This window comes from Taeniopygia guttata, chromosome 19 (assembly GCF_048771995.1).
Source record: "Taeniopygia guttata chromosome 19, bTaeGut7.mat, whole genome shotgun sequence".
Taxonomy (NCBI): Eukaryota; Metazoa; Chordata; class Aves; order Passeriformes; family Estrildidae; genus Taeniopygia; species Taeniopygia guttata.
In genome coordinates this window covers 507,809-534,938 of record NC_133044.1, presented here as the reverse complement: position 1 = coordinate 534,938, position 27,130 = coordinate 507,809, and the positions used below count along the sequence as shown (strand labels likewise).

Sequence of the window (27,130 nt, the reverse complement as noted above, 5' to 3'; positions counted from 1 at the left end):
AAATAGATCTGTGTCCCCGAGTATCTGTTCACAGCAAAAGGACTGGTGTGTTCTGAGAATCAGAGTGGCTCTTGGGTCCTCTTCACAGTTTAGAGCCAATCCAGTGTGTGACAGGGTTGTCATTAATGAATGTGTAAAACACGTAATTAGATTGGGCTTTGTATCGAACGGTTCAACAGCTCCTTCCTGGCCTCCTAGGGCAGATGAACACTGGTTCGTTCTGGAGGTGGGACAGTAGGAAAGCACTCGTGTGGCTGGATTTGCTGAGATCTGTTAAGTCTGGAATGTTAGAGCCTTACACATCTGTAGGAGCACAATCCAAGAGCTTCAGCTGGGGTCATGGATGAGTCTCCACCCGTGCTGGCAGTGGAAAACCAGGAATCCTTGGAGCATGAATATGGCTGGTGACTCCTGGATCAGCAATCCAGGGTCATTGGAGCTGGGTTGGTGTCTGAGTGCAGGAGTGCCTGGCAGTCTCACTGCTGATGACCCAGGGTTAACCACAGCAGTGGGCTTAGTCATGAGCCTGTTTTCTTCACTGGTCTTGGGATGACTCGTTATCCCATTTTGCACAAAGTTAATTGTGTTTGAAAGAAAACACAATCTTGTTCCCATCATTTTCAGCTGGAGTGACAGCATTCCAATTCTCTGAAAATCAGCCCCATTAGGAAGAGATGTCTTATGCGTTGGGATTTTTAGCTGATTGCCTTGAGGCTTCTAAATAGCACCATATTCATATTTGACAGAAAACAAAGAATTTGGTTTTCTCTTTTTTCCTTACCTCACGGAAATGTAACCTCTGTAGAAACAGATGTAAATAACATTGTCCAACATGACAGTTTATCATCTTAGTTATTTTTGCTTTCTACCCTTGGCATTGATATTTTTTTAAAAAATGAAGATTATCTGCTATGGAAATGTAGATCTCTCACAAACAAAAGTCTCCCTGTATTATTGCTCCTATTTGGGAAACAAACATTTTCAATTATGAATAATGCTTAAAAAATAGTTTACAGAGATTCTACCTCACTTGATAAACACATTAACCCAGAGAGTGTACCAGAGATGATCATAATTGGAGGGAGGCAAATATTTTTTCATGCACATTTAGAAGGTTTTTGATTGTGCTCCAAAGATGATGCTTAAATTAATGAGTGGTGTGCTGTGGTGGGGAGGAAAAAAACCAGAGTTAATACTAGCTCTGATGAGAAATGAAGCAGTTTTTGAACTGCATGTGTTTTTAGCTTGAGAAGTGAAATAAAATTTCTTGTGCTTTTTAGAGAACCCTGCTAAGCATTTTGTTTTGATCCTGGGTCATCAAATTGGATAATTTTCAATATTTAGAGAAACTTCAGTAATTTTGATTTACCCTTAACAGTGTTTAATGAAAACACTTCTGTTTTATGAAGGTTGCTGAGATCCTTGAAGCTTAATGATCACAATTTTAAAGAGGAGCAGTCACCACATTTCAGCTCTGAAGTTTCCCAGCCACTTTAGAATGGGGAATTGTCCATTTAGATATTTTTAAAAAATTATTTTCTAGGGAATTATTGAACATAGGATGTTCTGTGGCACAGCCCAACACAAGCAGGTTGAGTTGAGGTGGACAAGGTGAACAAGGAGCAGGTTTGGATGTGTCCTCTGCAGCCCTTTGCATTCGGGTACCAGCCTCTCCCCTGCTCGGTGTGCATGTCCAGTGACACAGCAGGCTGGAACTGGGCAAGAAAACTGGTTCCAAACTGGGCAGATCTGTGATTAGGATAAAGCAACATCAGCTGGAGATCATGAGCATCTGATGGCTTCTTTATCATCCTCCTCTTTTCACTTATTTTTAATTTCTTCAGCCTCATGAATTCAATTCCCTGTGCACAGTTTCCATGAAAACAAGGTATTTAGCTGCAGCATTTCTTCCTGTCTAAGGAAAATCTCATCTGCTCAGTACACCCCATAAATAATCCTTCCACAGGCCTTCTTTTCTCTGCTCACCACTCTTCCAACCCCAGAACTTTCATTTCGCAGTCCATTAAGTCATGTCACAATTTTCACAGAGCCAAAAAAGGACAAAACCGAACCTGTTCACCTGACCCTGGAAGAAGTAGCTGTGGTGAAGTCATAAAAAAGCGACATTTTCTAAAGCTTGGTGGGCACTGTGATTATTTGAACTGTAAATCAATAACATATCTGCACTTAATTAAATTCAGCAGTGAATACTGCAGAGAATGTTCCTCAAAACTGTCTGGAGTTAATGAATTTTTAGATGGCTGCTGTCAGCTGAACCGTACAAGGGAATTACCTGAGCTGTGCTGCTTTATTCCCAGTGCAGAGCTGCTGTTCCACTGCATGTGATGAGTTGCTGCCTTTTATTTGGTCAGTTTTTGTATGTGTTTGCTGTAGGTACAGTGACAGCAGGCAGGCTCAGGATCACACTGGGCTGTGCAGTAATGTGCACACATACCTGTTGCCAACAGCATGTGTACAAACTACCTGTGTGTACACAAAACCACCCAGTGATGCTTTTTGATGTTAGCAGTTTCTCCAGAAACAGCTGAATCATCTCTTTTTAGGTTTTCTTCAACTGTCAGATTCCAAAAAGGGAAAAATGGTTCATTTTCCCAGAAATGGGTAAATAACCCCATTTCCCAAAGGTTCTTGTACTGTAACCCCTGAAATAGTTTGTGTTGTCTCTTCAGGCAGCAGTCTGAGCTGTGCAGTTTGTAACTCCCAGGGTTCACCTGGTTTTGGTTTATCAAACAGCACCACGGCCAAGGTCCTCTCCTGCCTTTTAAAAGGTGCTGCAGCTTGAGGCGCCTGCTGTGCCAGTTTGTTCAGGATGTGTTACATTTCCTCTCTGACTAAGCTTGGCTGTGGGCGATGCTGGCAAGGTGCAGTGGGAGCGGTGCCTGCCTTGGACACAGAGCCAAAGGGAAGCCCTGGGGGCTCTGCCAGGGAGCTGCTCCCTCCCTGCTGTGCCATTCTCATGGGTGGGAGGGATCCTTGCTGCTGTCCTGTGCCACCAGGGTGGCATCCACACGGTCCCCTGGCTTGGAATGGGATGGCATCTGTGTCGCAAGATGTGCTGCCCTGCTTGCATGTTTTGTAGTTTAATTGGATAAAAGCCACGGTGTATTTGCAAGCACATTCAGATCAAGTCAGATGTGAATGTATTCCAGCTGTTCTGGAATAATTTGTGTAGAAAGGAGCCTGGAGAGAAGAGTGCTGACAGCCAGCGCTGTTAGTCTCAGTCTGGGGTTGAAGTGTAGGAGAATGAAGTGACCTGAGGGTCACACAGGCTGGGCTGTAACCTGCCCCCCCACCAAGGGTTCCTTACACATAGAACTGGACGTGTGTTAATCTCTTGTCCTGTGGAAAATACATTTTGAGGCAATCCAGCAGCAAATTCCAGTGTCTGCCCCTTGCAGATGGACCCCTGTGTGTGCATTATAGGTAGCTAGGGACTGATCTTACCCAAGTTCTTGTGATGAGAAATGTCACAATGGAATAATTAAATACTGGGGCTCTAGGGATAGTCACTGGGGAAATTGTCCTCAGTGGCAGCTGCAGCATTTATTAATAATTAAAGCTGTGCCTGCTGTGCTTTTCACTAAATTTGTTTCATTAATATTTTATTGTTTTAAAGAAATTAAAAAAAAAAAGTGGTGAGGGTGGGAAGAGAGTCTGTTTCCTAAGCAACAGCAATGCACTTCTTTGCAGTTATTTTTAAAGGCAGGTTGCTTCATCTTAGATTTGGAATCAAATTGCTGCATTGCTCCAGGCATCTGGAAAGCTGCTTTTCTTTTTTCTTTATTTCTAATTGAAAGACAGAGCAAAACAGGTGCTGGGTTAAGAGCTGTTGTGATGGTTGCTAGACAGGAGCTAGACCGTGCTGTGCAGAACTTGTCCGTGCTGTCATCACTCCCTGTCCCTGTGCCACCCGCGGTTCTGGGGCATTCCCTGCATGGGTGCTCCTTCCCTGGCAGTGCTATGGCATTCCCTGCACGGATTTTCCTTCCCTGGCAGTGCTATGGCATTCCCTGCACGGATTTTCCTTCCCTGGCAGTGCTATGGCATTCCCTGCGCTGTACCCTGGGGTAGCCCCTCAGGGTTCAACAGGAGCTGTTTCTGTGTGACCCCAGGCCAGCCTAGGACTCAGGATAGTTTTCAGGGTCCAAAGAGTGAAGACAGGTCTTTTTCAGGTGTAGGCTTTCAGGTGTTATGGGATTTGGAGCCTTCAAGTACAGTAAGGAGAGGAGTCTTCAGGAAATGCTCATCACCTGACAGTGTTTGGCATGAAGTGCAAGAAACACTGCCTTCTCTCAAAAAGAGCTGCTGGGTGTCAGAGCAGATGGAGTGTCATTTGTTGCTGTAAGCAGTATTTGAGGTGGGGAGCTGCCTGCTGCCCCCAGCACAGAGAGCCCTGCAGTGCTGCACTCAGAGCTCTGTGAAGGCTGCCCTGCCCTGGGCACACAGAGCTGGGTCTTTCCCCTTGCTTGTGAATGAACTGGTCTGTTCTTCATCCCTTTGTACGACTCTGTGAGTCATCTGCAGCCTCACTTCAGAAGCTGATAGACAAGGAAGGCGTACTTTTTTGTTTAGATTTGTTGTGGTTGATTTAATTTGTATTTCCCATTTCCTTGCCCTGCAGCAGGTTACAGGAGAGCTGGATAGATTCTGCTGCAGTCCTGCAAGGCTGCCATAGTGCAGTGCAGTATTTTACTGGTGTCCATCAGGGAATGATAGGTGGTTCTGTGTGGCACATGTAAAGTGGGGTGAAAACACTCAGAGATTGCGGTTCATATACTGCCATTATCTGTACTTCACCAGGTGCTCATAGCAGCAGCAGCTTAGACACGTGCTGATGTCACCCAGTTCTGAGTTCCTGTCTGACTGTGTCCCCTCAGCTCTGTTCCTGACCCACGGCTGCCCAGGGGCAGCGAGCGGGTGGTGCTGGCCGAGGAGGAGGCAGCAGGCAGGCGGGCCCCTAACGCTCTGTCCCCTTCCCACAGGTGTGGTGGAGGCGTGCCTGCTGCACATGCTGAAGCGCAGAGCTGCTGGCTTCCTGCGCACCGACAAGGTGGCCGCGCTCTTCACCAAGGTGGGCAAGACCTGTGCCATAGCTGGAGACGTGTGCAAGAAGGTGCAGGAGCTGCAGCAGCAGGTGGAGAGCAGGTGAGGCTGAGCTGTTTATCAGCCAGGTCGATGCAGGGTGTGTTGCGGCGTGCTGGGGCACAGACTGCCCTGTGAGTGCACTGGGGCTTGTCTCGGGTGATGCAGCTTTGTCTTGTCAGTGCCTGGAGATGTTTGTGTCTGATCAAGCTGGCAGTGAGCAAAGGGACAGAGATGGGGCACTGAGGCTTTGGTGTTTCATTTTGCTTCTCAGTACAGCAGAGGAGCACATTCGGCCCACACACAGCCATAGAAGTGACTAGTTAGTGGTGATTTCAGAGAGGGCTCACAGCCTGGGATGGTGGACCAGCTAGGACTGTTGGTGGGAAGAGAGGGGATGGAAGGAGGAACTCGAGAACAGACATACTGGAAAAGCTGTTTTGGCATGCTCCTGCAAACCAGGAACAAATTTCTAGGTATCATAGCAGAAACAGTTAAATTAATGGATACAAAGAGTGGTGGGAAGAAGGATGTTACAGGAAAGCTGTTCATTACATACGGACTTAAGCACATCAGAATCCTGGAGTCAAGCATTGAGGTTACTGAAAGACTTCTTGCTGGTGGTGAGTAGCAAAGTTAAAATTTTCCGTGTGGTTCTATAGATGGAATCACAGTGCATGAGTGTTTTGTCTTATAGGCTCAGGACAAGAGCATTTTTAATTCTGTTTGTAGACACTGCTGAGCCCTGAGAACTCTTTGCACATCGTAGGAACATTTAGCCTCTGATCAATTTGCTGTAAAGAAGGGCTTTGCTGAGACAGCTTGTCTTTAATTACTGACAATTATTTAAATTAGCACTTATATCTCTGTGTCATTTTCTGACATTTATCTTTATTAGACTTATAATTATCAGACTTTGTTACGTAGTTTTTGACAGATATGTACCTATTTTTTTTATATTTTTAATTTGCCCTACTGATACAGACAGGGATTTTATTAAGTTTAGTTTTTTAAATGTTGGGAAGAAGGATGCTTTCTACTGAATTCACCAGGCTCTCTCCTGGTTAAGAGCCTACACAAGCACCCCTCTAACCACCAGAAAACTTTGGTTGTATCCTCTAACAGAGAGGTGCAAATGAACTTAAATTCTTTGGTTTCTCTTGGACAAATTTTGTGTGTTTTTCAGCTATTAATAGCCACAAAATTTAAGTGCTGTAGAAAATACACACAGAAAAGATACTATTGAGAAATCCTGCAGGGGGTGGACTCACTCTGCTGGATGTATGGAATGAGACAGAAGGGCTGTAACAGCCTAACCGTTCCTGAGGCTGTGGCTTAAGAAAACCCCTGTTTGGGATGTAGTTAAACACCCAAATTGTTCTGGTGGTGTCACGTGTCTTCCTTGCCTGTAGGGATGCTGGCATGGCCTCTTGTAGGACCTGGAACCCTGTGGAATTACAGATCTCACCCAAACTGCCCCAAACAAATGTATTAACTCTGTGTAACTGAACAGTTTCTGACAGGGAACCCAAGTGCTGGCAAAGAACCTGAAGATGTCAGGGTTTCTTTCCTCACTGAGGCAAAATGGAATCTTCTTCTATTTTAAGGGGGAAGTTTTCTGGAAAAGACATTGAGGAGGTTCCTGTCCCCTCAGCCTGGGGCAGTGTGTGCAGAGCCAAGGCATGTGCCCCTGTGCTTTGTAGCCACCTTTCTCCTGAAGCTGCACTCTGTTACCTGGTGCAGGAGGATGGGTTTCACTAGGTGATGGAGCTGTCATCAAAAAGAGCAAATTCTGACTACTTTTATTTTATCAACTTTTGCAGGAAAAATCAGCCAAATGGGCAGGAACCCCTCAAAAGGCAGGGATCAACCACAAGCAAAACACCTGTCCTGACACCTCAGGCCATCAAGCACATCTGGGTTCGGACAGCCTTGATTGAGAAGGTGCTGGACAAGATTGTGCAGTACATTGTTGATAACTGCAGGTAAGGACAGCAGCAGAAGCACAGGGATTTGTTGGACTGCATTTAGGTGTCTGGAGCAAGGGATTCCATCAAAAGTCTTTGGCAAAGCCTTGTGATGCAGGCTTCTGGTAACATGAAAACCAGTTACATAGGCATTTAGAAAATAATGTACTTTAGTTTTTCATCATTGACAGGCTTACAAAAAACATTAACAAGCATTCAGCTTTCCAGAAATCAGCTATAAACCTAACTTCAAGTGCCTTAGGTGCCCATATTGTAATGGGACCTGGACCTTAGTGGAATAGAAATATCTTCTAATAGTTCATGAGTTGAAAATAATCCTTTGGAACTTAGGATGTCAGGGAGGAAAATGCCTTATATAGATGAAAGAAAGGAGAATTAGAACAGGAGGAGCTAGTGACATAAAACCTTAGGGTTGTGAAAACAGGTTCTTTAAATCATGTTTCCTTTTTAGAAAAATCAAGCTTTGTGTGAAGTGAAAGTCTTCCCTTGCAAAAGCAGAGAAGAGTATCAATGTTTTATTAATGTATTCCCCACGGACTCCTTAAGAGGCAAAGATGAATCCTCTCAGTTCTGTTCTTGCTTCCTGCTGCCCAGCATCAGCTGTGGTTTGCCAAGGAGTGGCTTTCAACTCCTATCCTTCCTGCCCTCTCATAACCCACGATACAGAAGACTGAATGGGGCACACTGAGGACAGCCTCCCATAAAAAGAGAAAGGAAGGGACCTTGAAGCTTGGTGTGGACCCAGAAAGGAAGTTTGCTGGCAGGGGTGCTCTTGTTGTTCTGCACTGGCAACACATTCTTGTCCATCCAAAGCCAATGGGTCTGAACAAGGATGAGAGCTAAGGGCAAAGCAAGAGCAAATTTCACAGTATTTTCCAAGTTTGTGTTACTGTTTTCCTTGTCATCAGCTTTGTTTTCATTATGGATCTTGCCACTAAAAGGAAGAGAATGGAAGAAAGGTCTTTGTGCTGTTCAAGCAAACTGTTGCTCTGGGATATGTAATGCCAGCTTGGATTTTATGAGCTGTGTGCAGAAGAGGCAGAGGGAGGGTTGGCCATGTCCCAGAGACAGTTAATGAAAGCATTTTAGTCCACTGCCTCAGTGTCTGCAGATACATGGGTACAAGGGGTTTTAATTTCTTTTCCACATAATCCACAGGAGGCACATCAGGGGAGTTTGCTCTCAGTTGTTCCACCACGGTGTTGTAGATGTTCACCTCACTGCCTTCCCCGTCGTTCAGATGAGTTAGGATCAGGTCCTTCATTGCAGGTGTGTGATTTTGAGAACCTAACTCGGTGAATAAAACAAACCTTTTCATAAGGCTTGTTACCATTCATTTTTGTTTCATTACTGCTCAAATGCTCCATGTTCACATCCTTCAGCTGTTCTGTTCTGGAGGAGGAGCAGGTGCTTTAGAGTTTGAGCCCCATCTAGTGAACAGACCACAGAGGACAGTGGCATTCGAGAACTGTGGGTGTTTGGATTTTTTGGCCATGTAGTTTTGTAAAGCAGCTTTGCCTGCTGCAATGGCAAGACTTTGGGGTCACTGCAAGAGCAATGTAGCAGTTCATAGTTCTTAACAGTGTTTCAAGATGATTCCTCACAGATGGAAGACATGTTTAAGAATGTGTGGATTGTTTTGTCTCTGTGGAAAATGGACAAAATTGCTTGCAGAGAACTATTGTTTGTTCCCATATTGCAATTCTGCCCAAAGTCCCAAATCAAATATACTGGGTAAACACACTGAGCACAAGGCAAGCTTCCACCTCTCCAAACTCAGCTGGAAAATAGATGAGACAGAATGAGCATATCAAGAGGCCCATTGTGTTAGACCTGTAGCTAAACCCAAGCTTTGAAATGGTTCATACCAACTACTGTTTTAAACTGAGTTCTGATCTTTTATTCTTAGTAAATACTATGAAAAAGAAGCTTTACTGGCAGATCCCGTTTGTGGCCCAATACTGGCTTCTCTACTAGGTGAGTTCTTGCAAAGTTACTTTTTATGCTGAAGAAAATGCTTAAGGCATTTTGTATTTTAACAGTGTTACAAGAGGTAATTTTATATCTTGTATGTAGTTAACTATTTATACTAGAGCAACAGTGAAGTTGCTTACAAGACCAGAAGAAACTGATCTGCTTTTAATAGTAGTTATTGGTTGGATTAGAAAGCAGAATGGGAATGGATTTTTACTGAATGCTTGCTGGCACTTTGTAACTGCTAATGCTGCTGTGGCAGGGACTGTGTCCTACAGGAATACTCATACAGCCCTGGATAGTAGGAGTGATACATTATTATATTGTTGTCTGTATTGTGGGCTGATCCCGTAGGATTGGTGACCATTATTATTCACTTGGCTTGAGAAGGAAATCTCACCTTCGGTGCTCAGCCAGCAGGATAGCACTGAGTATGTCTCTGAACAGGCTCAGAAGGTTCCTCCCTTGGTCTCTTTTCCTAGTTGGACCGTGTGCTCTGGAGTACACCAAGCTAAAGACAGCTGACCACTACTGGACAGACCCTTCGGCCGACGAGCTGGTGCAGCGGCACCGGATCCACGGTGCTCACGGCCGCCAGGACTCCCCCTCCAAGCGCCCAGCCCTGGGAGTAGGTATTTACTGTGTACCTGCCTCTGAGTTAGGGCACAGCCTGCTAATGAAAACAGCCCCATGAGGGAGATACCAGAATCTGGAACAGCCTTTCTTCTTTCTTCTGTAATGCAGCTTTATCACAGATTAGAAGTCTGTTTGGGTCACAGTGTCCTTTTATCTATACATAGAAAAGTTTGAGATCCAGCATTAATTCTGTGGCTTTTGACAGTTGTGATCTGACCGGGTAGTTCACAAGAAATTCTGAGGTGCCATGATCAGGGCTGAGTTGAGAGTCCAGGTGATTTCTCTGCAAACCCCCTGGCTGCACAAGGGTTGCGCTCTGCAGGGGCCGAGTTGCTGTGCTGTGCCCTCCTGACCTGCCCTGGCTGTGTGTGCAGATCCGGAAGCGCCACTCCAGCGGCAGCACGTCGGAAGATCGCTTTGCTGCGTCGGCACGGGAGTACGTGGAGTCCCTGCACCAGAATTCCAGGACCCACCTTCTCTACGGCAAAAACAACGTCCTGGTGCAGCCGGTGAGTGCGGGCACGTTGGGCTGGGGCTGGGGGTAGAGCTCGGGCCTGTCAGGGATTGCTGCATTCTGTTCTCAGCACAGAGCACAGAGCTGCCTTCTGCTCGGCTCTCCTGTGCTGCGGCAGACTTGGCACGGGACAGATGCTTTCACTGCCTGACCCCTGTCAGTGAGCAGTGGGCTGTAGGCAGGAGCAAGCATACTGGACTGTATTTCATAAACCAGCTGACTGTGTTGTGGTTTTTCCCCTCTTGCTAGTAGCAATATTGCATACCAGTACTTCTGCTGTTAGGGTTTCCCTCTGCTCTTCCCACATACTGCAGCTATGGAACTTGCATGGCATAGAAAGACTGGAGCATATATTTTATGCAGATATTTTGTGCACTTGAGTCACCTGGGTTGTCTGTTTGTTGCTTCTGTGAACAGAAAGATGACTTGGAGGCAATTCCTGGGTATCTCTCCCTTCATCAATCAGCAGATAGTTTGACATTAAAATGGACTCCAAACCAGCTGATGAATGGAACCCTTGGAGATTCAGAACTGGAGAAAAGGTACTCATTGCATTCAGGAAAGACGGGAAGAACTGTGTAACCTGCAGGAGGGCACCAGGAAAGAGGAATGGGAGGGGAAGAGGGAAGCAGAAGTTGTACAAACCTGGTACCAGAATATCCAGTGTGGAGAAACTAGCTTTCCTTTGCTGTTTACTTTACTAATAATTTACTTTCATTGACCAAATTTAATAAGCAGTTATTAACTTAGCAGACTTATTTCTATCAGGTGTTTGGAACTGCAAGCACCATATTCCTGAATATGGAAAAAATAATGTTTCCTGTATTTTCCTTCCTTTTTAGTGTTTACTGGGACTACGCATTGATTGTGCCACTGAGCCAGATCGTCTGCATCCACTGCCATCAGCAACGTAAGCTTAACCCTTAAGCATATATTCCTTAAAAATAGAGAAACAGGAGAGCCACTTGAATGATTGCTTTTCCTCCCTCAGTGTCGGGAACACCTCTGACTAGTTCTGGCCATGTGGGAATGAGTGTTGAAATCTCCAGTCCCGGCTGATAGAGGATGACAACTGTATGAGGCTTTCACAGTTTGCCTGTATCTTGAGTTTCTTTAAGACTAAAGGGCTGATATCATCCTTAGATCCCACTGTGCCTTACAAAGGTTTATTTATCTACTTAGAGATGATCCCAAATAAAATTCACTTAGAAGGTAAGAGCAGATAAGCTCTGATGTAACAGTGTGGACTCCCCTTGTCCTCCTTGCAGCAGAAAGCAGATGGACATTAGTGCTGGTGAGTCAGGATGGGACGCAGAGGCCTCCGCTGCACTTCCCCCAAGGAGGGCACCTCCTCGCCTTCCTGTCCTGCCTGGAAAATGGGCTCCTGCCCCGTGGCCAGCTGGAGCCCCCGCTGTGGTCCCAGCAGGGCAAGGTACTGCTTTTTCTGCTGAGCTCTTGGGTGAGGCTAGTGTTGATAGCTCTGCTCCACAGGGTCTAGCACTGACTTCAAGCAGCTTTATGGTAAAGTAGGGCACAAAATAACTCCATTTAGTCCAGTCTGCTTCTTACACATGTGGTCTTTAAAAGTTGTTCATACCTTCATTACCCCGTTGAGCAATGAGCTGGAATCAAGTTGCATCAAGATACAAACCCACACAATAGAAATGAGGCTCAGATGGACTGGACAGAGCTGCTGCAGAGGCTTGGGGTGCCCAGCTCCCATAGATTACAAGAAAAGGCTGGTTTACAGCACACAAAAAAGTAGTATTAAGTACCCCTAAAGCACCAACTATATAAGACTCCACTGTTTTCTCCCTCAGCTCCTCTGAACATTGAAACTTCGGAGATTTAAGATGCCAAAGGTCTGTAGTACTTAATTGGTTGTACTCTGTTAGTCACTCATAGCTGAATGTATGGAATTACTATTTTCTCTAGGGCAAGGTGTTTCCAAAGCTTCGAAAACGGAACAGCAACAAATCAGTGGACCTGGAAGAGATGCCAGCTGAGGACACATCCACGGACTATGTCTTCAGAATTATTTATCCTGGACACAAGCACGATAACAGTAAGTGCCCCTGTTCTGCTTTGTTTGAAAAAAAAAAACCAAATGAAAAAAACCAAATCTGGCATCTGAGAAAATCTTGGAAGTAATATCCTGGGAAGTACCTGCAGGTAACAAGCCACAGTTTTGTAAGGCGGTAAAAAAACCAAACCTCTAATAAATTTCACTGAGAGATAATTGTGATCAACAGGTACAGCTTAGATTTCCTTAATGCAGTGAGACTTGTTATCTTTTCTACTCCAGTAGAAATGGAGTTGAGGTGGGGAATCTTACATTTACTCTGTGTTTTACAGAGCTAGTTTTCAAAATACTCCCCTGGGCTTGCAAACTGAGACTGAAGCAAGAAAGATTGCTTGACTAGCCAAAAGCAGTTTTGCTTCTGAAGTGAGGATATTTTTACTGGCCACAGTGCTTGCTCATAATGTTGTTATTAGGAAAAAAAGTCAACCATAAACCCTTAAAAGTACCCCAAGAACTCCCTGGGCTAAGTTTTCCTGGCTTGGAAGCACAAATTTAACAATGGATAAATAAAGGCCCTTCCAAGGAAACGAAATTAATTCCCAAGCACCAAACCACCTCATGTCATCAGTGAGTACAAATTCCTTACATGCAAGAAGGCATTTGAGCTAGTTCTCAAACAGCGTGTTCAGTTTTATTCCCCTTGGCAAAGAAGCAAGAACTTCCTGGGAAGATCAGGCCCTAAAGTTTACAGGGGGTTTGGAGTTACTGCTCATCCTGGGACTTGCTGCAGGGTGAGAAGGCAGGAGTCTCCTCTGCAGCCCCCTGACCCAGGCTGCAGTGCTGGCTGTGCTTTGTCAGGGCTCTGGGGCTGGCACAGGTAAGTCTGTGCACACACCAGCAAAGCACCTCGTGCCTCAGCCTGCTGCAGGTCCTGTGCCAGGCAGAACTCTGCCTGTCTGCAGAGCCACACACACAGGGAGTGACGTTTGCTGTCCAGATGCATCTGGCACAGGTTTCAGGGAAAGGGCCGCAGCACTCCTAGGGCACAGTGAAGGACAGAAGCTAGCTGGAGCCTAGAATTCCCGTGGAGCTCTGCTCAAAAGCATACTCAGCTGCTGCAGGCTGGAACTGGGATCTTTCTCCCTGGCTGTGGTGTGCCACGTGTGCTCTCACAGCCTGTGCACACTCAAAGGCTGGCCTGAGTTTGGTGGAGCATGCTTTGTTTCTGTAAGAAACTCGGTTTTCACACCCATTTACAAGAGCTTGTGTCCTCGAGCAGAGGGCAGGATTCAGGTCCCTTGTCTTTGCTGACCATGTCCTTTTGAGCTTTCCCACAGCACTGAGTTCTTTCTTCTTATGCTCCTCTTTCATTATTTTCTTTGAGCAGTAACTATTAACTACCACCACTTAGCTGCCAGCCGCTCTACCTCTGTTGACGATGATGAGGAGGAGGAAGATAAGCTACACGCAATGCTATCAATGATCTGCTCTCGGAACCTCACAGCTCCTAATAGGATGAAAGGTTTTTATCCTCCTCCCCCTGTGTCCCAGAGCTCTCTTGCAGCTCCTTCCACTGATGCATACAACAGTGTTGGCATTATGACAGGGAAGGACATTTCACTCACACCATGGGATCTGGAGATGGAGGTGTCTGTGGAGAGGCTGGCAATGGGTTCAAGGCCTGTGGGGAGTGGGAACAGCATCTTCCCTGTCCCGTGGTGTGTGTGCTGCTGAGCAGCAAGCCTCCTCTCCTTGGGGCTTCCTGCCCCACGTTCATAAAGGCTGGATGCTAGAGCAGGTTCTCAGGAGAGAAGGAGGGAGACTATCAGCTTTGTGAGCTCACAGGTGAGGTAGCAGAGCATGCAGAGGAGGCTGTGTGGAGATGCAGTGCCTGTCTGGGGTCAGTGCTTTCATTCCACTTGCATCCATAGGCTGGGTGGGCTGCAGAGGATCAGCTGTGAACTCCACCACCCCTCCACAAATTTTCATCTATTTCTTCATATTATTTAAGTTGGTATTCTCAAGAGGTGTGTGCATTTGGCATCCAGTAGTTTAGCTCTGAATTCTGAGAAGTTCTTGCTTTCTCTTATAGCCTGGACTGGTGGGACTGACTGCAAGAGACAGTAATTGCCCTGCATCTCTGTACAATGCTGAAGTTCTGGGTTAGACAGGGAATGAGCAGGTGTTCAAGGAGAGCCTCAGTTCTTCTAGGCTGCCCACACACTTACCCCAAGGGAGAAGCCCCTATAAATTGATAAAGCCCAGCCCAAGTTAATAAAGATTTCTTGGAATGCATGGATGGAAAGAAGTTTCAAAAACAGTGTTGCTCTTGAAAAAAGACTCTGTTTTAGGAAGTTTCAGTGTGTCCTAACTGATCGTGCCTGGATATGGGCAAAAATGGGAAGGAAGACATTTAACTGCCACATACTTGTTAACCAGAAGGAACACAATTTAGTCTTTAGTCAGTTGATAGAACATGTTAAGTTATCCCACTAGAATGGCTGTCAGGTGTCTGGTTTTGGTTATTTAACCTTGAAGGGGATGATAGAGTTAGGGGTGTGCCTGGGAATAGTCTGTCTCTCCAGCAGCCCCATCCCATAATGACAACACTGTTGTAGCAGGTTTGCCAGCCATCTGCTTTGACATTTTGCAACATGCTCGACTTTTGCATGTAGCTGAAGTTACAGATAACACCACTACAATTAAATAAAAGATGCTGTTCACTCTAATTCTTCACTAATTCAGGTACCTTTCATCTGAATCTTTAGGTTCTGTGGGGTTCTTTCCTTGTTTCTCTAAAAAACAGAATAAAAAATTAGAACTGAAAAACTCAATTTTCCTGTCTACAGAGGGGAGGCAAAAACTAATGATCTAAAAATGTTTATAGAGTGGTTTTTATTTGAACCCAATAAGAAGCTGCAATAAAGACTGGGTCGTTCAGCTCCTTCCTGAAGAATTAAGGTGAAGAGCATTTTTGCATCACACTTTGTTTTGTGAAATGAAACACACATGATTGCTTCCGCATGAGCCTGTGCTTTTTCTGTTAACAAATGGGTTTACTCCACTCCTCCCTCACCTCTGCCCACTTTCTAATAGGCACTCTTAAAATGCTTTGTGCTACCTTGATTTAAAATGCATGAGATGGTTTGGAATTGCCCCTCCCCACCACTCAACAAATACCTGTTTTAAAAGCACGGCCCAGGGGACTGGATTTTGCTTGTAAATGTTAATTTAGTGGCATACTTTATGACATACATTATTGTATTTGCCTTAATTTTAATCATGGGTGAGCTGAAAGGCCAGTTATTTATTATAAACCAAAAACCCCACAAGTTTAAATGCCAGCTGGGAAGACTGAAGAGCTGAAGCTTTCTGAAGGGAGCTGCTGATTTTTTGAGTTGCCTTTCTGAAGCTGGTTGAAAAGGCAAATAGATTTAGTAGAGCAAGATAACTCAGGAAGCTGCATTGTACAATTGGATCACACAGTCCTGTAGAAAGTAGACATTGGAACTGTCCTTCTGTGCTAAGTATTTTAGGATCTGGTTCTGAGGGGGAAAGAAGCATCTTCTGAAAGTAACTGACTCAGTCTGCCTTAATTTCTTTCATGTTCCAGCTTTCACTCTGGCTGGACCAGCAGTTCTATGGCTGATTCCAGGAACTGCAAAATGAAATTCTGAGGCCTGAATTAAATACAAGGTTGGGCTAGACTATCACTTCTGGTCATAAAAAACATTTCCATAATCTTACAAGAACCAGTTTAGTTTTTACTGCAGCACCCTTTTCTCTGTTCTCTTGAAACATGAACTGGGATGTGCATGGGCAAGAGAGGGGCAAATGGTGAAGGGGTTTGTCTTCCTGGGAAGGGACCCTGCACAGCATGCTGCAGGTCCAGAGCAGTGATTCTGAGGATGCTGCTCTCCTGTTCCTGGAACCGAGGCTCAGAGCCTGTTGAGAAGTGAGGCATGAACCATCAGGATGCACAGGAGGAGGAGGGGGAGAGAATGGAAGAGGCTGATGTCCTTCTGTCTTGTCTGTTTTTTCCACAGACACCAGTGAGATGATAGAGATGCAAGGCTTTGGGGCAAACCTGCTGTCGTGGCAGCTGGAGCACTGCAGCCAGGGCTCCTCCTGTATCTCCTGTTCCATGGGCAGCTCTCCCTACGACATTCCCAGCTGCTGCACCTGCATCCACGACCGGTGAGCAAGCTGTGTGCATGCCACGGGTAAAAGCAGGAAGGTTTGAGCGGTTGCAGCACTCACAAGACAAAGAGTAACAATTTTCAAGTAACAATTTTCAAGTAGTTTCTAATATAGAAAGATGAAGTTAGGCAGCAAGAAATTTAGTTTATGAAAACTAACCTATTAAATTGTGCTCAAGTCACATTTTGATAGAAAAATTTCATCTGGTTATTTTGTATAAAATATATATATTTTATATATATATATATAAAATATTAAACTCTGGGAATGTTATCTTTAACAAGTCATTAAACAACTGAATGAAGGACAACAGTTCAATTTCACACAGACCTCTACAGTGCACCTGCAGCAGTTGTGACTGTGTGTGCCAGGGGGAAATGTGTCTGGGGCCAAAGCGCTGGTGGGGGAAATGCTTTAATAAGTGGAGTTTGTTATTACTGTGTCCTTTAACTAAATAAATCTTGGTGCAGAGAAAAAAAAATGCTGTGTGTAGGATACAGGGATCAGGATGAAATTCCTGAGGCTCGCTGTCTTCACCACCTGCTCTTATCCTGTTGGTGCCTCTCCACAGAACTCCTCTAAAGATGTTGTGTGAAAGCATGAAGAGGCAGATCATTTCCAGAGCCTTTTATGGATGTAAGTGAAGCTTGTGGCCCATGTGGCATCCATATGTTTATCTAAACAACACGGGATGTTTGGCTTAGAAAGCAGTCTGACCCTAAATTGAGGGCGGTAGGGTGGATGTAACTGCAGTGCCAGCGTTTCAGTGTTTGTGAGTTTGGCTGCTGGCAGTGGGAGGAGCGATGCACAGTGAAGACAGAACGTGGTTTTACGTGGCAGTGTAACACACGGCGTGGCTGTTGCTGGTCTGCGTCCCATCTGTTCCACCTTTGGCTCTGCTGTAATGGCTGATTGTCAGACAGTGCAGAGCTCAGTCCAGGCAGGGCCGTGCCTGGGGCTCCCAGGTGCCCGGGCCGTGGGGCTGAGCTGTGCCCGCTGTCCCCGCAGGGCTGGCGCACTGCCGGCACCTGTCCACGGTGCGCACGCACCTCTCGGCGCTGGTCAACCACAGCATCGTGCCCCCCGACAGACCCGCCAGCGCCGCCGCCGGCCTCACCAAGGAGGTCTGGAGCAAGTACCAGAAGGACAAGAAGGTCAGTGACAGTCCCTTCGTGTCCCTGCACGGGCTCCACACGCTGCTCGCCGGGCAGGAAATCACCTGCAGCGGGCCCCAAGAAATACTAAAGGGGTTTGACCACTTCTCAACTTGAGAGAGAAAGGCAGTTCTTACCGCCCCTCTCTCCTTTGCTTCTCTGATGATGGCAAAGATATAAATTATTATCAAAGCAACTGATCTATTCAAATTCCGATTATTTTTGTGGAAGTCATGACAGCCTACATTAGGCTGGATTTCAGCTAAGGTCCTGAAGGCTTTAGTCAAGCTGCAGAATTTATTTAGTGTCCTGCATGTATTTCACTGTCTCTGTACTCAGTGTGAAGTGTCTCGGAGTGTCCCTGAGTTAAATACTGATGTGTTGCCTTCAACACTTCTTTCTCCTGGCCACCGTAGAACTACAAGGAACTGGAATTACTCAGAAGAGTTTACTATGGTGGAGTCCAGCATGAGATTCGGAAGGAAGTGTGGCCATTCTTGCTAGGTCACTACAAATTTGGCATGGCCAAGAAGGAGATGGACCAGGTAAGCCATAGCTTCCATGGAATCTTGAGTTACATTTGCAGAGTAGGTTTTGTTTTCCGAATAGCAACTATTGGTCTTCATTACTATGTGATATTCCCAAGGGAAAAACACAACTGAAAACATTAGTAACACCTGTTAGCAGAGGGGTTTGGTACTATGTTTTAATGTCTGAATGTCACTAAATGAGAGTTCTCTCTTTCTGGAAGTCAGAGAACCTGCATTCAGCTCTCTCTGTGGCATGCACATGCCCTGAGCACACCTTGTGTCCACAAATTTGTCACTTATACAATGGGGAGACATTGACATTTGGATGGAAATTTTACTCACTCCTTTTATATGGTGTGTTGGCTGAATTACACTTCAGACTGCTCCTTGAAATAACTACCTTTTCTCCATGGTGCTGCATCTGCATGCATGGACTTTTTCTGGAGCTGGGAGCAGCCCAAATGGACCCTCTGGAGTTACTGTGTGCTGGTAAAACATTGCTTTTCTGCGACATCACCCAAAGATTGGCTGAACTGGATGGAACAGTAATGAGGTTTGGCCTGGAATATAATTAACACATTAATCTGCTTTTCAGTTAGTGTTATTACCAGGGAGGTAGCACTCATGCAGTAGCTGATTCTGTTCTGGATTAAATTGATAAGGAGTGGTTTATATATCAAAACATTTGGCATTTGCTAACTCCCAATTACTTTACGTGCCAAGGGGTAATTTATATCCCTGAGAGCACCTGCAGAGAGAAGGGCAGCCTGACCTCAAGCCTTGCCATGGACAAATTGGTGTCTTGCAAATGGGGCACTAAACTAACATTGCTGTGGCAATTTGAGATGTTTTCCTCACAATAATCTTTAAAAACCAGTTCTGAACACAGATGGAGAAACAGAGCCCTTCACTGTTCAAACTGGGTCACAGTGCAGATTGTCCCCCCTGAATCCAGTCATCTCAGTAGATGTTTATTATAGATTTTCTGGTTGTAGTGTGTACATCAGGGATGTTCTACTGAGCACTGCTCCATTCTTTTTTTAATCTCAGATTTTCAAGAAAGGCAAGGAAATTGGAGGTTTCTTGCATAGATTGCATTTTGCTGTTTCTGATCTCCACAAGTATATGAACTATCAGATTTATGATCCATGTGTAAAAATAAAAGGTGTTTGGAAATGAACAAAAGGACCCAGATGGTTCATTTTTAGAGTGGGAGATGTGAAGCCATGTCTCATGGATGCTAGCCCCATCTCCGAAGGGCAGGTGCATCTGTACAGCCAGAACATAGACCATTGGCAAGAAGAGATAAATAGTGGAGTACATATGATAGGAATTACAGTAAATTCATACGGAGATGTTACAAGATAGAAAAGATCTGAGCTGCAGAACACAGGCTCCTACAGAAGATTTTCCTCCCTGAGTTTGTATCCTACTAACCCGGGGGTACTCCAAACTTACCTGGAATTGTAATGAGCTATTCAGCACCAGTACTAAACACGAGTAATAGCTGACTCCTCAAAAGAATAGGTTGTTGGAGACTGAAGCTTACACTGAATGTAGGAGTCTGTTAAATGAGAGACATGAAAAGAGTCATAACACCTGCACATATAGGAAACTCATTGTGTCCTTAACTGAGTCATTGCAGGTGATTTATAATCTTTGTCTTCTGATGGTATTTTTGCACTCCCAGAGATGGCTGTCCTCCAGCCCTCCACTAACTGTTGTATTTTATGATTTATGACTCGACAGCTACCTCAAGTGACAAACAGCCTGCAGCTCTTAGCAGGAACGCTCAGGTGCAGCTCAGCCAGCCGAGTGTGGAGCCTGGAGCCAGCTCACAATTGTGGCTTCTCTTCAGCTCTTGACAAGTGACAGACTAGTAAAATTGCTGCATGTCCCGTAATAGCTCAAGGGGGTTTCTGTGGCTGTCTTTCAAAAGAGAAAGCCACCAGTGACAAAGATCTGTTTTATTCCTGTGGTGCCCAGTGCGGGCAGATTTGGCCATGCACAGGACGGGGCTGTGGGAGCTGGGATCCCGGAGTTTATCCCGGGATCTGACTCTGTACAGGCTGTGACCTGGAATTCTTCACAAGGGCTGCATTAGAGGTGGAACAGAGGAGTTGGAAGGGGGTGTGATGGAATTAGGGATGATGCAGGTAGAGGCAGCACTTGCTCCGTAGATTGCATCTGACTTCTGTGTGAGGTTTCACATGACATCTTTTGTTCTGTCCTGGATCACTGTCACAGTGGCACAGTGCTGTTGATAGTGTATGCACCTGCTTATATGGATCCTTTCTGGTTTAATACCCAGCACCTGACTACTCCTCTCCAGTCACAGGGATGTGCTGCAGCAAGAGGGCCTCGGCACCCTTGGGCTTTCAGTCTGGGACCCTGCACCTGCCCTAGACCTCTCCCTCCTGTTCCTCCCAGTGTCAGGGGCTCCTGGCACGGAGGGCAGTGTCTCAGGACGTGTCTCTGTCTGCAGGTGGACGCAGACATTGCTCTCAGGTACCAGAAGGTGATGGCTGAGTGGAAGGCCTGCGAGGTCATTGTGAAGCAGCGAGAGAAGGAGTCACATTCAGCCACGCTGGCCAAGTTTTCATCGGGCAGCAGCATTGACAGCCACGTCCAGCGGCTCATCCACAGGGACTCCACCATCAGCAATGATGTAGGTACCCCTTCCCACTCACCATCTGGAGTGGGCAGCCCCAGGAGGCACAGGTGGAGGTTAGCACAGCTCCTGAATCCTGGGCAGAGACTGGAGCTGTGGTGTCTTCATGTTAGAGTGAAGAGCGGGTCTGAATTTTGGACAGTCTACAGCTGTACTTAAGCAGGACACACCTAAGGGGCTCTAAGGTTCATCTGGGAAGGCAGATCCCCTCTCCAGAGGAACAGCTCTCCAGATCCGTTCCTCGTAGGTCCCTTAGTCAGACCCAGCACAGGGCAGGTGACCGCTGCTGTAGAAGGTTTTGCTGTTTGGTTTTGCACGTCGCAGGTGTTCCTATCCGTGGACGAGACGGACGCGGCGGAGCAGGACCCCGGGGCGCAGGAGGACCCCACGCCGACGGCGGCACCGGCCCCCGCGGCCGCCGAGTTCGACTCGCCCGACTCGGGGCTGCCGTCCTCCAGGAACTACTCGGTGGCCTCGGGCATCCTGTCCAGCATCGAGGACGGGCAGGGCGGCTCCTTCGAGGACGGGGCTGAGGAGGAAGGCAGCGCGGAGCTGGGCAGGACTGAGGCGGGCACGGCCCGCGTGCAGAGAGCCAAGCCAGCCCTGCTGCAGTCCCAGGACTCCGAGGAGCAGCTGAGCTCCCAGGTGGATTATCTAGCGGACGTCGCCTCGGTCTGCGCTGCATCCTACACAGTAGGTCACACCTGAAGTGCCATCATGTCTCTGAACTGCACTGCTTTTTTAGCAAACCCTGGTGCTTTTTCAGATAGAACTTAATGAGAGAGAGTCCCAAACTAGAACTGCAGCTTGTGGGATGATAACTGAGGAATTTTCCATCCAAATCTTTTCATCTGGATTTTGAGCTAGATTGGAAATAAGGCTGCAAGAAAAATTTGGGTCTTTTTTTTAAGTAGGAGGGCAAGACAATCAGTGTGGTACGTTTCTATCAGTTAGAACTTTCCAGTGCCTGAGGGTATGGACAATATCCTGTTTGTAAGATTCTAATGTTATTTAAATCAAACTAAAACCTCCATCTAGTCAAACTAGATTCAAAAAATCTAAATCTAGATTCAAGATGCCACCACATCAGTTACTCTTGCTGTCACACAGCAGCATAGTTTTTGCCTCTCTCTGCTGAAGTTATTTAGCTGGAAATAGCCATTTGGAAATAAGACAGTTTTGGCACATTTCCCAGTGAAAACAAATGTGTTTTACCTGGCATTTTTGACAGTAATTGAGTATTTTGATGCCCTCATCTGTTCAGGAGTATAATTGTACTGTTTCTCATTTGGTGATTCTCAGAGCAAATTTGCACAGAGTCCTGGGAATGCTGTAAACTTGGCAGATCTAACTAAAAATTCTCTGTTCTAGATAGAGTTATTGGACACTGTTGCCTTAAATTTGCACAGAATTGATAAAGATGTCCAGAGATGTGATCGGAATTACTGGTATTTTACTGCTGAGAACCTGGAGAAGCTCCGAAATGTCATGTGCAGGTAATGAGCTTGTAAACCTAACTACTTTCATATTTCTGTCACAACCCATAAGCTAATCTATAAACTATAATAATATGCAAATAACAGTTAATAAGAGTTCTCACTAAAGACTTTAAAACAACTTGCCAGAAGGAGGAACAGGCAGGATGGTAGGCTAGAGCATGGGTCCAAGTTTGGAACGCAGGTTTGAGAAGATTTTTCAAGTGACAGACCCTATTTTAGAGAACTGTTCTCTGAATGTATGCTGAGGTTTGGGTTTCTCCTGGTCAGGATGATACCTCCGTGCTCAGAGGGCCACTTTATCCAGGCAGCAAAGAGTAAAGGGCTGTGAAATACTCTGGGGGGTGTCAGAAGGTTGAGACTCGCACCTTCAGCAGCTTAGGATTTGATCTCACATATGGAATCAGCCTTCAATACAAAGATTTCTTCTTTCCACAGCTATGTCTGGGAGCACCTAGAAGTTGGTTATGTCCAAGGCATGTGTGACCTCCTGGCTCCTTTGATGGTTATTCTTGACAATGGTAGGAAGGGTTTTCCTTTGGGACATGCTGGTATCCTTAGTGAGGTCTTTCCTTAGAAATGCCGTTTCAGAAGGAGCTGTCTGCATTAACCAGGGCTGGGTCACCAGCAAAAGCAAACCTGCAGCTCCTGATTTGTGTTTTCTCCACCTGTGGCTGTTGAAATGGCTAACAGTAGTGTCTTGGGGCTGCCCTGGCACTCATTGACTTCCAGATTAAATTTTACCAAAGTTAGTAACATTACTGTGTTCTGGTAGTTGCTGATGCTGAAAAGTCAAGTGCAGGCTGTATTCTTTGAAACATAACTAGCAAAAATGGTCCAGAGACAGGAACCAACCTCTCTTTCATCTAAATCCTGGGATTCAGAGAACAGCAAAGGGGAAGCCCCTGTTTTTCCTAAGCCCTGCAGTTCTGTTATTTTGGTTCACGAAGTCCCACAATTGCCAGCACTGAGTGTCTGCCTTGTCCCTGCAGATCAGCTGGCCTACAGCTGCTTCAGCCACTTGATGAAGAGGATGAGCCAGAACTTCCCCAATGGAGGTGCTATGGACACACACTTCGCCAACATGCGGTCCCTCATCCAGGTGAGTCTGGCTCAGGGGTCTGACAGAAGACAGGGCTGGGGCAGAGGCTTGGGACTCGCCTGATGCCACATGAAGGGCAAGAGCTCCAAGGAGTGGGGCTCAGGTGTGACTTCAGAGCTGGCCAGGAGGAGTTGGAAGTGGATTTGTAGAGTTACAGCCTGAGAGCAGGGGTGGAGGTGGAGATGGACATTTGCCACCTGTTGAAAATCAGTAGGATCTTCACCTTGTTCCTTGGCCCTTTAAAGTCATGGTGAAGAGCAACTGTGACGACTCAGCTCAGCTCTGAGTCAGGGCAGCCAGGTCACAGCACTGGCACACACAGCTAAGGGCTGTTCCTGTGCTGAGCAGCACAGTGGGAGTCCAGCACCTCTGACCTTGGCTGCTTTCAGACCACATCCTGACAGCTGCTGTTTTCCTTTCTAGATTCTGGACTCAGAACTTTTTGAATTGATGCACCAGAATGGAGATTACACTCATTTTTACTTCTGCTATCGCTGGTTCCTGCTTGACTTTAAAAGAGGTAATAATGTTCTGTGCCTGTAGTTTAGGGTTGTGTAGAACTGTAACAGCTCTGTGTTTTGGTGTGAGGGTCTGTCAGGATGGTGAGTGGCAGCTGGAGAGTTTGTAGCCAGGAAAGGAAATGCAGCTCTGAGATGAAACTGCACTGGAACGAGTCCAGGCTTAGAAAGGGGAGTTGCAAATTCCTGATGATGTGGTTGAAGCCAAGTTCCTGCCCAGTGCACATGCCTGTTTGCTCAAGAAGGTGATCCCACTCTTCTGTGAGCTTTGATACTCCTGTCTCATTCTTGTGATGACAAGGAGCAGCTCAGCAGCAGCTCAGGAGCTGCTGTTCTCAGGGTGAGGTGCCTTGTATGATCCCAGGTCCTTGCACAAGCACACTCCAGCAGAGTGTTGGTGCTGACAGCCCCACTGCAGAGCCACATACACCTGGACACACGGTCAGACCTGCAGCCTGTCCCGCAGCCCTGTAGGACAGTCCTGTGCTGCTCTCACGTGTCCCTTGGCTCAGGTACCTTCCTGGGCTTGGCTCTGCACCGCCCCACCTGCAGGCTGTGGTAGCTGTTCTTTGAGGCAGTTCTGTGCCTTACGTGCACAAGTGGCAGGAGCTGGCTGAAGGAGGGGGAGAGGGAAAGGAGGAGTCTGAGTAAGGCCTGTAGACAGAGGTGAGACAGGAGGGACATGGTCAGTTGAATAATCAGATGCTCTTGTAATGTTTATTCCCATTCAGAATTGTTGTACGAGGATGTATTTACAGTGTGGGAAGTTATTTGGGCAGCAAAGCACATCTCTTCAGAACATTTTGTCCTTTTCATTGCCTTAGCACTTGTGGAAGTTTATCGAGAGATTATCCGTGATAACAACATGGACTTCACTGATATCATCAAGTTTTTTAATGGTAAGAGCCATTTTGATAAAAAGTAACGAGACTTTGCTCCTTCTCCCTTCCTGAGACTGTCTGGTGCAGTTCTTGTTGTGACAAACCCATGATCATTTTAAGCTCTGAGTCTCAGTGCCAGGTCCTGCAGCACAAGGAATTCATCCACGTCTTCTGTTTTTAATTCTCCAAAACCAACCCCCTGGAATGTTCCAGGATTGCTGCTTGTTACAGTAATTAATTATTGCTAATGCCACATGAATATCAGTGCTGGGCAGGTGCTGACAGTTCAGATGTTTGTTTGTGTCTCCTAGAAATGGCTGAGCACCACGATGCTGCGGAGATCCTGAGGATAGCCAGAGACCTTGTGTACAAAGTGCAGACACTGATTGAGAACAAGTGACCGTGGACAGGCTGTCCCTGGGGCCTCGCTGTGAGCCACTGGATGGAGCATTCCTTGCACTGTAATTCCAAATGGTGTTTTAATTGCATCTTCCATGTAATGTAATAAATTGTGAGGAGATAGTAACAGACTTTTAAAACCTGAACTTTCCCTTCACCAGATGAGGTTGGTGTTTGATAGTCCTTGTTACACTGACTTTGTATTTCTAGACAAAATCTTTTTGCATTCTCTATTTCCCTCTCTAGAAGACATCTGTCTACATCTTTGTGATGTTGAAAGGGGGGGATTTGACAAACTACAGCATTTCTATTTTGACTCGCTGCACCTGTAAAGCCTGGATGCACCTTGTGTGCTCTGCCAGAAGCTGCTGTGGAGCCAAGGCTGGGCCCACTGCTGCAAGCACTGGATGGGGTCCTTGGAGGAGCAGGTCCTGGCCTCACTGTCTTTGCCTTGAACATGGAAGAGAATGTGTCTGAGCTCATGTTGCTAAAACATTCGGGTTTGTACTTAGCAGTGATTAAAGCTGATAAGGTTTCTGGGTGGAAGAATGGCCTTAACCTAAATGCCACAGTTGATGGGAGCAGTGAGGAGCTCATGAGCTGGAACACCAGTTTGGCCTTGGCTGACTGACTCTCACTGCCCAGTGTTCATGGCCCACACAGACCTGCCTTTGTTCTGCTTTGCAAACTGACCCTGTACCACTCCCCGCTGCCAGGCCCTGCTGGGTGTTGCTCAGGTGAGCAGCTTCAGCCCACAGACAGGACCCTGCTCCCTGGGCTGTGCAGGGCCATGGATTCACATCCCATGGAGAGCAGATGGCAGTGCCCAGCCTCCCCCAGCTCCTCCCTGCCCTGCAGAGCTTTCAGGGGGTCCTGCAGACACAAACCAGGTGCTGGTCTCTGCGAGCAGGACCAGCCCCTGCCAGGTACAGGAGCTGGCATTCCTGGGGGGGCTCTGATTGCTGCTGCAGCCCCTGCTCGGGTGTGGAGCCCTCCTGTGCCCCAGGACAGTCTGTGCCCCAGCCCCCTGCCCGGCCCTGTGTGTCTGTCTGTTCACTTGAAAACTGGAAAAGTATTTTTTAAAAGAATGAGAAGAGTGAGAAAAACCTCCAGCTCCCAGAGCCCAGGGAGTGATGGATGTACAGATAATACTGCACTATTTTCCTTTGGTATGTTGGGAATGTTCTGTACAGCTGTTTCACAAAACCCAATCTGTGAACTTTGCTGTATTTGTTAGAACATTCTGTCTGATTGGATTTTATCAATGTTGTGTATTATTTATTTTTGTTGAGAGCAGACTGTTCTCTTTATTGCTCAATTATTTATGTTTAAATGTAACTTATGAATAAATACTTATCATCAAGGCATCCCATGGAGCTCTTTGGGAGCGATTTCTCTCTCCCCCTGAGGTGATTCCAGCAACAGAGCAGGGATGAGGCTGTCTGGGAGGACAGGGCAGGATGTAATTAATGTTTCTCTGATGAGCTGCATGGGCCGTAGTGCTAAAGGCAATAAATAGGTCACCATTAAGTAGACTCCCAAGGTCCCTTAAATTACTTTAAGGGCAGTTTTCATGTACCCACAGGCTGAGCCTGAGTCAGCCCAGCCCAGGAACAGAAATAGGCTTTTGACAAGTGTTAAGAAGTAAGTGTTTCATCCTGAAATTTTAGGCCTGATTGTGCTGCAGCTGCATTGAATCCAGCTGAGCTGCTGGACTTCCAGGAGAGATCCTCCTCCATCACTCCCAGTCCTTGTTCAAACCCCTTGAACCCCTCCAGCTGTGTCTCTTCTGCAGGAGGGATGGTCCCTCCTCAGTCTCACCTGGCTGCTTGGCTGCTACTGGCAGTTTTTGCAGCAGTGTTCCAGGTTTTTAGGCTAAATAGGTCTGCCTGGAGATGAGTCCCTGAGGACTTAGAGAACATTTCCCCATTCCACCATAAA

At 46.4% G+C, this 27,130-nt stretch overlaps 1 protein-coding gene across 10 annotated transcripts in view; it reads left to right on the top strand.

Annotated features, from left to right (window-relative positions):
• SGSM2 (small G protein signaling modulator 2) overlaps positions 1–26,556 on the top strand; it is a 35,920-nt gene extending 9,364 nt beyond the window's left edge. For 2 of the 10 annotated variants that reach the window (XM_030288148.4, XM_072916867.1), the window contains 22 exons: positions 5,004–5,166; positions 6,927–7,088; positions 9,001–9,068; positions 9,548–9,693; positions 10,076–10,210; positions 10,633–10,757; positions 11,058–11,125; positions 11,484–11,647; positions 12,151–12,280; positions 13,626–13,760; positions 16,285–16,435; positions 17,010–17,074; positions 17,447–17,592; positions 18,009–18,137; positions 20,608–20,790; positions 21,118–21,486; positions 22,165–22,289; positions 22,728–22,810; positions 23,282–23,391; positions 23,815–23,911; positions 24,641–24,808; positions 25,102–26,556. In XM_030288148.4, the coding sequence (XP_030144008.4) occupies positions 5,004–5,166; positions 6,927–7,088; positions 9,001–9,068; positions 9,548–9,693; positions 10,076–10,210; positions 10,633–10,757; positions 11,058–11,125; positions 11,484–11,647; positions 12,151–12,280; positions 13,626–13,760; positions 16,285–16,435; positions 17,010–17,074; positions 17,447–17,592; positions 18,009–18,137; positions 20,608–20,790; positions 21,118–21,486; positions 22,165–22,289; positions 22,728–22,810; positions 23,282–23,391; positions 23,815–23,911; positions 24,641–24,808; positions 25,102–25,190 (3,011 nt within the window). In that variant the 3' untranslated portion in view covers positions 25,191–26,556. The remainder of the gene's footprint in view (positions 1–5,003; positions 5,167–6,926; positions 7,089–9,000; positions 9,069–9,547; positions 9,694–10,075; positions 10,211–10,632; positions 10,758–11,057; positions 11,126–11,483; positions 11,648–12,150; positions 12,281–13,625; positions 13,761–16,284; positions 16,436–17,009; positions 17,075–17,446; positions 17,593–18,008; positions 18,138–20,607; positions 20,791–21,117; positions 21,487–22,164; positions 22,290–22,727; positions 22,811–23,281; positions 23,392–23,814; positions 23,912–24,640; positions 24,809–25,101) is intronic. The other 8 variants (XM_030288152.4, XM_030288149.4, XM_030288150.4 and 5 more) reach the window with 8 other exon arrangements.
• Positions 26,557–27,130: the final 574 nt, after the last annotated feature.